Genomic DNA, 13,135 nt, shown 5'->3' on the forward strand with positions numbered 1-13,135 from the left:
TAGGTGCCTTTATAGTGAGTGTGGGAGAGGGTGTAACATGTTTTGTATACATAAAGGTCTCCAGTTTGGATGCCAGCACCTTCAAGGAAAAGATAGCAGTTGTCAATGTAGGAACGAAATCCTTTCTCCCTTAGTTGCTGCCTAATGACAGGAGCCTCTTATTTTCCAACACACCACCACAATGATTTCTTCTTCACACTTTTAGATCCTTCACATGCCATCGTGTACACGAGCATGAGTAGAAAATATTAATGTGAATTGAACTGAATGTACAGGAAGCGAGCAGTTCTCCCTGCAAGCACAGCTGTTGGGAAAAGCACAACCCCATTCATGGAGACAGTTGTCAGCCTGCCACGTCTATAGCTTGGTTCACACTACCTCTTTGCCCCACCACTGTATTGCACAGAGGGATTTGACAGGTTATACTACCCCATAATCAACACAGCTAAATCTCAGTTTCTCAATTAGCAGCATAAAAATCCATTCAGCAAATTGCTCTGAATAATAGTAATTTGCATTGCAGCTTCTTACCCTATTTGCCTAGCTTCCTTGGCCAAATTGAGCAGTGATGCAGAATCTTGGCTAAGAATGACCCATGCAACTGGAGACCTGAAAATGCAGGAATGACAGCAGTATACGTTCCTATGTTTATATATTTTGATACTTCACTGGACAGTGGAGAACACACAGAGGCACCCTTAAGGACTTCTGGAAGGCATCTCATGTTCCTGTCCCCCATTATAATTTTTTTCCCTTTCCTGAAAGCTCCCACAGCCTCTCCCCTTTTCATGCTTCCTTCGTCCCACTAGGGTTGCCAGGACCCCTTGCTCCTCTGCTGGGAGGATTTGGGGGGCATTTCAGGAGGGGGGAATGAACATCACGCAATGTTCATAACACGATGGCATCACCCGGAAGTGATGTCATCACATTGGGGTCATCGCACAGGGGGATGCTCTGGTTTTTGGGCAAACTCTATGGTAAAATTGGGCTTAGACCATAGAGTTTGCCCAAAAGCCAGAGCATCCCTGATGCGATGGCATCATTTCCAGGTGACATCATCATTTCAGGGACACAGAACAGCAACGTCCATGTTTAGTGGTGGGGTTTCTCCCACCAGCCAGCTTGTCTGCAGGGGGAAGAAGCCCCTGAAACCAGGGGACCCCTGCTGGGACCTGAAGGCTGGCAACCCTACTCCCCATCCATCAGCCAACCTACCCTTATCTGCCCCCCATCTGCAACTTTCTCTCCTTCCCTTCCTCTGACAGCCTCTCCCCAGGAAAACTCTGGCCAAGCTGTGTGGTACTGGCTGGGCCAGGCCCAGTTGTGCAGTGTTGAACCTGCAAGGACTTGTGGGGGTCACTGGACTTTCGAATGAATCCCCTACCTATGCTATTTCCTCTTTCCTTCCTCCTGGCAGCCCCCATATCCTCTCCTTTCCCTGCTTCCTTTTCTCCTTTCCAGCCACCAACAAGTCTACATTTTATCCACCCCTTATCTTCAGCTATATCATTTACTTATTTATACCGTCTTTCTCTACAATGTTTCCAGCTCACATCATTCTCCTGTTCTCTGTTTTATCTTTACAAGAATCTTGTGAGGTTGATTAGGCTGAAACAGTATGACTGGCCCAAGGTCATTCAGTGATCACCATTGCAGAGCATAGATTTGAACATAGGTCACCCAGATTCTACTCTGAAAATCTACTCAGTACATCACACTGGCTTTAGTGGGGTGGCTGTTGTTGAACAGTAGCAAGCAGCTGGCCCTAGGTGAGATGTGCAAGTCATGTGGTAATGAATTGTATTACAGCTGCTGCTAGGTCTGGCCCCACTGAGTGCTCTTTCAAAGGCTGAAAGGGTCCTGCTCCCTCCCACTGCCTTTTACTGACAGAAACCAAGGCTTGAAGGCTGGCAATAATGTATGGTTACCTAGCAATGGCCACTGTGTGTATTTATTTCTTAAAGTACAGGTGCTGCTTTTTAATTCAGATTTTTTTTTTTGCAACCCTGGAATTTTGTTCAGGTTTGTAGAAAGATGTGTTTTGTCTGTTCAAGGTGAGTTTTGTCTGTTCTGTCAAATCTATGGATTTAAGTATCCAAAGATTTCACCATGTTGAAAATTAGATATATTGACAGATTCAGGGTGTAATCCTAGGCATGTCTATTCAGAAGCAAGTCCCATGTTATTCAGTGGAGCTTTCTTCCAGGTAAGTGATTCTAGGATTGCAGCCAAAGTTAGGCATTAATTTTAGGAAGGAGGCAACACAAAAACTTTCTCTTTTTTGCTTAAGGTTTCATCCATGCTGAATTCTGGCTATGTACAGGCAATCACTTCTAAAGAGAAACAGGAACAGCTTACACCTTTCTATAGTCATGATAGTAGTTCCAGTTCAATCTGATAGTTTAATAACAACATAAATGTTACAAGGACCAGGAGACAAGGGAACCTCCCAGAACATTTTTTAACTATTATCCTATTTCTGAATTACAGCTTTTCCCTTTTGTTCCATACAAATTAATGGCTTGATCACATTAAGTGGACCAGAGCACAAGCATCTTCTGGTTTACTCAGTTTCACTCCTAAGAAAAACTACTGAGAAAACAGTGCTGGCACACTCCACTACATAACCAGGCTCTAATCCCAAGTGGAATGTCTAGCTGCTGTGATGATGATGATGATCGTGAAAAGAATCAGCGAAAACTTCAGCTCTTGCTTATCCCTGTCAAATAAGCAAGCTAGTGCCCCTGATGCCTTTCCAAGCTTAGATTCGTTTTTGGCAGGGACCTGAAGCTCTCCAGTTTTAAAACAGCTGCTGGTTTCCTGAGATATAAAGCAAGAGAGAATTGAGAATCAAGACTTCTAAGTTCTATTTCTGACACTGAGACGGATATGTTGCTTGGCAGCCAGAAGCAGGAGAAAAGGAATCAAGATGCCTCTGGGATATTATTTGGGGAAATCTGTCTTCAAGGCAAGGGAACACGGGATCCAGAGTTCAACAGTAAAACCACAGACAGGGCAAATCAGGGCTCAATAAACTGCTTCTTCGGGTTCTGTTAAAAAAGCAGACTGATTCAAATAGGGAAATGCAGAGAGAAAAACTTGTTCATCAATCAGAGCATGCTCCAACCACTGTTTATGCTTTGTACAGTACTCTCACAAGCCACTGTCTAGAAATAATAGCCTGATGTTCCAAACCCACATTCATATTAGCCCGTCATTACATATGAAGCTATGACAGTTGTCACAATGAAATACTGATGCAATTCTGAAGGCAGAATACAGTTGCTAAATAGAGAAGATGACTGCTTGCTGCATGGAAGCTACACAGCTTACTGGCCAATGACAGAATTTGATGTGGCATGAACTGTGTTCCAGTGATCTAACAACTTGGGCAGGCTGAAAGATTCAGCCCACCATCATTATGCAGACTATCCTTCTGAACAAGTCATAATTAAGCTTCAATGGCTTGTGTAATCCAATGCTGTCTCCAAGGCTCCTTCTTATTTGCCTGTTTGCAAAAAGACAGCTCCCTTGGCATCTACCAGACATCTACCTCTTATTTGATTGCATACATGTATGCCTGCAGTCGTGCCTCTTTTTTCATGTGCAGGTACATCACATTTACATTTCCGACAGTTAAGCATACCTTGCCCATCTATCCAAAACAGCCAGTTACTCCAGCACAACCCAACACATGTAGACACAGGTAAAAAAATTGTCCATTAAATATGGAGACATAGTACAAAAGAGATGACAAGCAGTGCACTGTAAGCAATGCAATTAAAGCTAATGCACAAACCTATCTAGAGGGTCTGAAATGGAATCACAGCCTTAGAATGCTGCAGCCCTTCAAAGACAAAACTTGGAGAAACAACAGAGGTGCAGAAAAGTGACATGGCCAATACTGCACAGCAAATCACTTTAACTTCCCCAGTGGTTCTAACTCCAGCCATTTGCCTAGCTGGCTGAATGACAGAAATCTAGACCTTGGTCCTACCAAGTGATGGCAGCAGATTTCAGAATGGGGGTGGGGTGAGTTAGGAAATAAGCTCTCCAGATATCCCAGGCCCAGTACAAGCCAAGCCCAAGTCCCCTTAAGACCCTGAAGCCCAGTTCCTAAGGGGGCTCAGTGCCAACTCCAGAGCCAGCCACAGCTTGCCTTTCACACTGAAACTTTACCTAAAGCAGCAGTGGAAGCCAGAGGAAAGGGATGGTATCAGACTTCTAATATGTCTGAGAATTGTTGAAGCAGCATCCCAAGCACTAAAATGCAGGGCCCATGGGAAAATACATTTTCCAAGGGCCCTTGTGCCCAGGACATTGTTAACATCTTCAACAGCACTGAGCCTCTTCAGTGTCTAAGGATACTTGGGCTATAATACATGTTATTTTACAATTGTTTAGGAAAGTGAACCTTTAGCATACTGATTTCAAAGGTGGGGACACTTGACCAGCATTAGTCCTAGTACCTCTTCAGCAATGCTCCCTCTAAGCTGTGGAGTTTTGTGAGCAAAAACTCTACTTTGTGAGCTACTGACATTAAAGTTGTGATTGAGCAATTTGGCTACTGCATAAATTAGTTTGCTCTGGAGACATCCTTCCTGAGCTAAGACAAAAATGTGTGAGCTGGAGGCTAAAGAACTGTAAGCTAGCTCACACTAACTCATCTTAGAGGGAACACTGCTCTCCATTGAGGGTTCGACATCCAGGAATGCACTTCTCCTGCTGCAGGTGAAATGCTTGAATGGTCTAGCAAGCAATATCCAAGTTCTTCTAAGAGAAGCAGGTGTGTCCTTGACCTTCATTTCCCTTGTTGCTGGAGTTATTGAATTTAAAAAAAATCTTTCTCACAGGGCAACATGCAAAGAAATGCCAAGACTTCAGTACAGAGGCATGATCTTGCTGACCCTCAGGGAACCAGGCAATTTATTTTCTTGTAGCAGTATAGTCATAAGCAGCTGTGAAACCCCTTACTCAGGATTTGCAAAACTCCTCATAAACTCCTCTGAATCCCTTCCTTTAGCATATTCACAGGCACATCCACCACCTTCATTTCACCCAGAAACGTGCCCAGGCATCCTCCAGGCACCAAAAAAAAGTGTGCTCAGTAAAGACTGGCTGCTTACCAAGCATTATGTTGGGGGTAATTGCTATTCTATCTCCCTCAGTCTTTGCAAATGCACTCTGGATAGCTTGACTTTATGAGTAGGTCCTTCCAGGTTTATTTCTTTGAAAGTCCTCACTGATTCTGTGGCAGGACCTCAGCTATGAAACCTGAGCATCAACCAGATCTTGTCTGAGCGAACACGTCTCAGTAAGGATCATATGCTGCTCTCTCCAGTAATGCAATTCTTGGAGACAGAGATAAAATGAAATGTGTAGACACTTCTAATTTCCTTTTCTAAACCTCCTTAAGGGAATATCAGATTCAGAATATTCTGATGCTCTCTTGGAAATGTGCATGTAATTTCTTATCCACTGAAATTTACATTGGAAAAACATGATATAATTTGATGCAACATTATTTAGGGCATCTGAGAGATGCATGGTGAAAGTCTCCTTTTTTCCATAAAGTTCACTATGGGATGGCGGGAGGAGGAGAAGATTGGATTTAGACCCCACCCTTCATTCAGAAAGGCTTACAAACTCCTTTCCCTTCCCCTCCACAAAACAGACACCCTGTGAAGTAGGTGGGGCTGAGAGAGCTCTCTTGAGAACTGCTCTTTCAAGGACAGCTCTGACAGAACTATGGCTTGCCCAAGGTCATCCAACAGCTGCAAGTGGAGGAGTGGGGCGGAGAGAGCTCTGAGAGAACTGTTCTTTCAAGAACTGCTCTTTCAAGAACAGCTCTGGCAGAACTATGGCTTACCCAAGGTCATCCAGCAGCTGCAAGTGGAGGAGTGGGGAATCAAACCCGGTTCTCCCAGATTAGAGTCTGTGCACTTAACCACTACACCAAACTGCCTCTCAGTTCCAAGACCAATCAGACTTCATGATGCATTGTCCTCATTAGGCAAACAAAGTCAGCTGGGAGTAATGGCAATGCTTTCCAATGACAGGCAAATGGGCCATCCCAACCAGTTGGGAATCACATAGTGAACTGGATGATATCAGAAGAAAACCCTGAAGGGAGCAGCAAGAAGACCACTAGACAGGATAGTGAAGAAAGCACCTTCTGTCTTTTAAGTGTCATTCCTTGTCTGTTTCCAGATTACTACTCTTAGGACAGTTTCCTGCTTCTTCTCAAAAGTTCCATACTTAGTCTTACCCTCTCTCTCAGCTAGAGATGTAGTTAGGAATCTATTTCTGTCTCTCCTCTTTTCTATCAAGTATGTTAGTTCCTAAATGAACTTTTATGTACTCTTTAATCAGGTTGCACATTGTTGCTGTGTTAATTTGTCAACTGGGGTTATGGGCCAAGATTAAGCACGTCTCTGATTTTAAAGGTAGAGAGAACACCAGAGGCTCTTTGGCATGAGGTGGCAAGAATAAAGGAACAAAGTTGGTGACCTCCTGTGGTGCACAGCATGGTCACTTGATATATAGGCTCATGGAGGGCAACCATCCAATTTTGAGAGAAAGAATGAAGACCCACCACCTTGAAAAAGGCCTCTAGACTGTTATCTAGACTCACCACCCAGCCCAGTGTGCAGAGCAACAGACCGCATGGAATGCTAAGAACAACCAGGCAAGAGGTGCTATTATCACTGGTTTAACAGATGGGTATTAAGAGTCATTAAGATGCCAACAGCTAAGGCTGTTTGGGCTGGATGGGAAAGATCGTATGTAAAATCCTCCTTACATCCTGTATTCAGAAATGCTTGTTTGGCATAAGAATGCAGGAAAGTGGGAACCTCTGGCAGCATCTTGACAAGGTTATTGGAATTAGCGGAGCAATTGAGAGCTGCAGGGAAAGAAATTCCAGATGCAGCTATGCTTGTGTTAATTTTAATCAACCTGCCAGAATCATATGAAAACACAGTGTTTCAACTTGAGTAAGAATGATTTGTTGCTCCAAAGTCTTATCAATCAATCTGAGGAGGAATGTGATAGATGGGAATTAAGAAAAGCAGAGACTAGCCAAATGGCTTTCAATATAAATAACAAAGGCAAGAAAACCTCTCACCTCTGTGGAAAGTGAGGCCACATTAGGAGGATTTATTGTAAAGTTAACCAGAGAGAAGCCTTTCTCAAAGGAGGAGGGGGGAACAGCAGCAAAAAGGCTCTGATTAAAGTTAAGTAGCAGCCCATAAAGAAATGTTTTATATTATCACCAAGAGCCACAAGAAATGATATATGGTACATAGACAGTGGCTGCACACAACACATGTGTGCTTATAAAGCATTTTTTTTAAAACGTTGGATAAGCAAAAGCAAGAGAAATTGTTTCAGATGGATGCCCTGTAATGGCTGAAGGCATTGGCTCTGGGACAAAAAAATGCAAGCTCCCAAATGGAGAAATTTGAGAGGTCCTCATTACAAACTGTCTTTATGTCCTGAAGCTACCAAATAATTTTATCTCTGTAAGAGCACTGGCAAAGCAAGGAATGACAGCATCTTTTGGAAACAGATGTTTTATCAGACAGGGAAGAGAATTAATTACAACTGGAATTGTGAATCAGGATTTGGACACTCTTGATGCTTATATGCAGAAAGCAAACCTTGCAAAGCAATGCTAATACAAAGATTGCACCAGGCTATGGCACATGAGATTGGGATACAGGGACAATTATGTAATTAGTTAACTTGAAAGCCAGAATTTATCTAAAGGCATGCAAATGAGCAGATGTCCTGCTGGTGCGGCTGAAGAAAGGTGTGTGTGCTGTGTGAGAACGTGGCACAAGCCAAACACAGTGACCCTTAGAGCTGATATTTGTGGACCAATGAAAACTCAGACCCCTAGTGGGAATAAATATGTGCTAACATTTATTGATGACTACTCAAGATACATTGTGACCTACTTAATTAAAGAGACATAGCAAGAATGCCTGCAAAAGAAGCAGAGAAATGGAGAAGAGACTGAATCTCTGATCAAGAACCAAACATAGACACTTACAGAACTGCTTCCAGGGAAGAGGGCTGTAGTATGCCAGTGGATCTTCAAAACCAAGCATGATGGAGAAGGCAAAACACAAAGATACAAAGCCAGATTGGTTGCTAAAGGATACTCTCAGAAGTGTGGAGAAGACTATGACTAAATCTTTGCACCAGTGGTGAAACATACTTCAATAAGAATGCTCCTGTGCATAGCAGCAGCAAGGAAGATGCATGTGGAGCATCTGGACATAAAGACTGCCTTTCTACGCAGATAAATAAAGGAAGATGTTTACAGGGAACAGCCACCAGGATTTGAACACTCCAAAGACAAGCAACTCGTGTGTAAACTTAAAAAGAGCATCTGTGGGCTGAAACAAGCTGCAAGATGTTGGAATGAGGAACTTCATTAAATGCTAACCAAGGCAGGATTTGAGCAAGGCAAGGCAGAATGTTGCCTATACTCAAGACATGGAGACAACAAAGAGACTTATGTGGATGACCTGATTGTATGCTATTAAGATAAGGACTGTGATAAAATAGTTCAACATCTGACTCAAGAAGTAGAAGTGAAACAATTAGGAAACATCAACAACTATCTTGGAATACAACTAGAAATAGAAGAAGATGGAAGCTATCTTCTCAAACAGTATAAAATGCAAACATTTTACAACTGATAGCAGTGGGTCCAGCATTAACCCAGGTGCCTCTGTTAACTGTTTTCTACTGTTTCTATTGTCTTTTAATGTTTTCATGTTATCTTAAATTAATTTTTAATTATTAATATTTTTATTTATTGAATTTTACAGTTTCATACTTGTTGTAAACTACCCAGAGAGCTTTGGCTATGACTAGTAGAGAAATGAAATTAATAACAATAATTTAAGTGAAATATGAGCAGCCAGTGTGATGCAGTGACAAAAAAAGCTAATGTGATCTTGAGGTGTATCAACAGAAGCATAACATCCAATTCACAAGATGTCATAGTCCTGCTGTACACTGCACTGGTCATGCTGCACCTGGAGTGTGCAGTTCTGGAGGCCTCACTTCAAAAAAGATGTGGACAGAATGGATCACCTGCAGAGAACAGCGACAAGGATGATCGGTGGCCTGGAGACCAAGCCCTGTGAGGAAAGGCTGAGGGACTTGGGAATGTTTAGTCTGAAGAAGAGGAGGCTGAGGGGGGACATGATTGCTCTCTTTAAGTACCTGAAGGGCTGTCACTTTGAGGAGGGCAGGGAGCTGTTCCTGTTGGCAGCAGAGGATAAGGACTCGCAATAATGGGTTTAAATTAAGGGCAGGAAGGTACCTGCTGGATCTTAGGAAAAACTTTTTTGCAATAAGAGTTGTTCAACTGTGGAATCAGGTGCCTGGGGAGGTGGTGAGCTCCCCCTCCCTGGCAGTCTTTAAGCAGCGGCTGGACAAACACCTGTCAGGGATGCTCTAGGTTGATCCTGCATTGAAAGGGGGTTGGACTAGATGGCCTGTATGGCCCCTTGCAACTCTGTAATTCTAATTCTAATTCTAATAATAATAGTAGTCGTAGTCATTGTAGTAGTAGTAGTAATCCTCCTAGATATACTTAACTGGGAAAGGCCTGACGGAAAAACTCAGCCTTACAGGTCCTGTGGAACCTAGGGAGATCCTGCAGGGCCCAGGTCTCATCTGAGAGGACATTCCACCAGGACAGGGCTATGAGAGAAAAAGCCCTCACCCTGGTTGACACCAAACGTGCAACCCAAAGGCCCGACACCACCAGGATGCCACGAGATGATGATCACAGCTGCCAAGGGGGGTTGTAAAGAGAGAGGCAGTCCCTCAGCCCCAGACCATTTAAGGCTTTAAAGGTCAAAAACACCTTGAATTTGACCTGGAAACCAATAGGCAGCCAATGTAGCTACTTCAAAACAGCCTGTATATGTGAAGGCCAATATCTTCCAGTCAGAAGCCTGGCAGCTGCAGTTTTTCCATCAGGCCTTTCCCAGTTAAGTGGAGGAGTGGGGAATCAAACCTGGTTCTCCCAGATAAGAGTCCGCGCACTTAACCACTACACCAAACTGGGTCTCATGCAGACATTTGAAGACAGTTCTCAGTCATTATTTAGGAAGATCACTTTTCAGAACTTTTGATGGCTGTTTGAGGCATGATGAGGGTTGCCAACTCCAGGTTGGAAAATTCCTGCAGATTTGGAGGGTGGGGTTTGGACCTCAGTAGGGTATAATGCCATAGAGACCACCCTCCAAAGCAGCCATTTCCTCAAGGAAAATGATCTCTGTAGTCTGGAGATCAGTTGTAATTCTGGGAGATCTCCAAGCCCTACCTGTAGGTTGGCAACTCCACATGACCTCCTAATAGGAAATCCACCTGAGAGGAAGCTGCTTCTGTCTTCAGCAAGAAGGTGCTTCTCAGAGACACTAATTATAATAAAATCAATCAATCAATACAGATTCAGCCATGCAATCTGTCCTAGTTATCCTTGCATCTCTACATAAAAACTGATGATGGCACCTTCTGGATTCCAGGGCTGGATCTCCTTATCAAAGACAAGGATAATAATGATATAGAATTGTCTAATGCAAATTGGTTTCCCTGGTGCAGGAAGCCTCATATTTCCAGTCTTTGACTGAGCCCCTCTTCAGTCTTACCTTATCAGTGAGGCATTCTAACTCTTCTGCGAGGAGGTAAACAGTCCCTCCCTCAGCCATAAGGAGAGCAGTGTCTGTGGTAGATGAAGATCTTGGCCGCCCTTGGTGTTGATGAAGTATTGCTGTGAGGCTGCTGTCCTGGGGAGCCTTGCGGACAAGATGAGGGCTGCCTTTCTGGGGTTCCAGGGAGCTACTCTTGGCTCGGCGACTGCCACTGTGCAAACTGGTCCCCCTCTTGATAGAAGGACGGGAGCGGATCTGCTGTAATACCCTGTTGAAGGCAGTGGGTCGGGCTGGGAGATCATGGAGAGACATGGCATAGGAGACTCGGTGCATCTCAGGAGAGCGTTCTTTTTCGTCAGGGGAGTCATGATCAGACATGCCATGGTGCTGCTGTTGAGATGACTCCTGGGAGTTCTGGTGCTCCCGTTCTCGGGACCGTCTGCGGCTATGGAAAAGATGCTTGAGGCCATGGCCAAACATAGATCCCTCAGACATCTGTTGTATCTTCTGTGTGGAGGAAACAGACAAAAATATGGGAAACAGCTGCTGTAGCCTGGACTGCATATGGTTTATCTTAAATAACACAGATGGGGAAAGTAGCTCATAATAATGTCATAATACTGTTGCCAAATTTTGTTGCTGCCAGCTGGTGTAGTAGCTCCTTAGAATCATGGACCTATTCACAGACTACAATCTGGGGCACAGTATGTTCCATTTAAAGACCACAAACCAAAGGGAGCTGACAGCTCTTACTGAAAGTGATGCCCTTTCTGCAGAAGAATTACCTACCATTCATCAGCACCACTCTGCTAATTTACTATAACGTACTGCTTCTCCTAGCTTGTGCACTTTTTTGAAAAATTTCATTTCATTTTCATTTTATGCATCTTTCATATTTGTTTTTATACTTGTTTGTTTTAATTACATTCATCTTTGTTTCCCTTCGAGGAGAGTACAAGAAGGGGTAAAGAGCAGGGGGAGGAATAAATTTTTATTTGGTGCCTTTCCCCTTCTTTTTCATTGTCCTGATGAATCAATTTAGTTTGGCTTCCTTTGTGGGTGGGATGAGGGCATTCATTTATTTGGGAATGAATGAACATCCCTGCTTGCTAATGCTATGAATTAGTCTTGGACAGGGCTTTTTTTTGTAGAAAAAGCCCAGCAGGAACTTATTAGCATAATATCCTACACCCAACAGCAGAAACTCATTAGTATATTAGGCCACACCCCTGACAGTGCAGCTCATTAGCATATTAGGCCACACCCCATGCCTTCCCTTGGCTTGCCCGGGTGCCCCGCGGCTGTGGGGAGCCCGGGCAAGCCCCCCTTGAAGGGAAGGATGTTTAAACTGCTTTCCCTTGGTTTGCCCGGGCACCCCGCAGCTCCCTCCCCTCCCCTCCCCCAGCCCTTGGAGGGGAGGGGAGGGAGTTTACACTGCCTTCCCTTGGCTTGCCCGGGTGCCCTGTGGCTGCAGGGAGCCAGGGCAAGCTGGCCCTTGGACAGGCCGGGGAAGGAACTCTGTTCCTGTGCTTTCCTGCCCCCAAATAGCCCTGGTCTTGGAACTACTATGGAAGGATATTAAAGAGTTAAGATAAAGATAAAGATTTTTATGTCCGCAAGACTAAATCTATTATTTATTTACCTCCTTTATACCCCATCTTTCTCCACACTGGGGACCCAAAATGGCTTACATCATTAACCCCTTCTCTGTTTTATACTCACAACCAACCTGTGAGGTAGCTTAGGCTGAGAATGTGTGACAGGCCCAAGGTCACCCAACATATTTCAGAGCGTGGATTCACAGCTGGGTGTCCCAGATCCTAGTCTGATACTCTAACCACTGCACCACACTGGCTCTAAATCTATAGTATATAGTACCACAGGAACAACTGTAGTAATGCAATCTGTCACCAATTGAGATACATTTCCTGTGGGGCAGCAAGGATGCTCAAGTATAAGGGTTGTTTGTTCTTCCTATGCATTATTCATTCTGCATGTAACTTAAATGCTATGGCTGGACATCTCAAAGGAGATTGCTGCAACTCACAGGATCAGCGTCCTTCATTGTAACTAATATGGTAGCTATACCATGGTCAGTTTCCAGTCAGTTTTTGCTAATAATGGCTCTCAATTTGCAACAGCATTCCTCAAGGCAAGTAAATATACTTTAAAAGGAGACACTCTCTTTCAGTTGAACCTGGCAACTATAAGTATCCACACAAATATTCACTCCTGCCATTCAGACTCTTTCACCCTTTGAACCCTGAATCCCTCCTTTTAGCCAGTTTCATGCAGGCACAAGCAGCAGAGTCTGTTGCCAAAAGCAGACCTTGACTGGCCTGACAGTGAAGAAAGTCCCGAGAAATGCAGTGTGCTGCTATGTTGCTTCTGCCAAATCACAATGCGAGCTAAGGTTACCAATATTGAAGGAAAGCCTACCCAGGATGCAGTTT

General features: G+C 43.9%; 1 protein-coding gene across 2 annotated transcripts in view; it reads right to left on the minus strand.

Annotated features, from left to right (window-relative positions):
• TMCC2 (transmembrane and coiled-coil domain family 2) overlaps nt 1-11,186 on the minus strand; it is a 101,214-nt gene extending 90,028 nt beyond the window's left edge. The window contains exon 1 of one of the 2 annotated variants that reach the window (XM_015419353.1): nt 10,722-11,186. In XM_015419353.1, the coding sequence (XP_015274839.1) occupies nt 10,722-11,177 (456 nt within the window). In that variant the 5' untranslated portion in view covers nt 11,178-11,186. Of the gene's footprint in view, nt 1-10,679 lie in introns of both variants that reach the window. The other variant, XM_015419351.1, reaches the window with a different exon arrangement.
• Between the last annotated feature and the right edge of the window lie 1,949 nt (nt 11,187-13,135).

This window comes from Gekko japonicus, unplaced genomic scaffold (genome assembly GCF_001447785.1).
Source record: "Gekko japonicus isolate JY-2015 unplaced genomic scaffold, Gekko_japonicus_V1.1 scaffold276, whole genome shotgun sequence".
NCBI lineage: Eukaryota > Metazoa > Chordata > Lepidosauria > Squamata > Gekkonidae > Gekko > Gekko japonicus.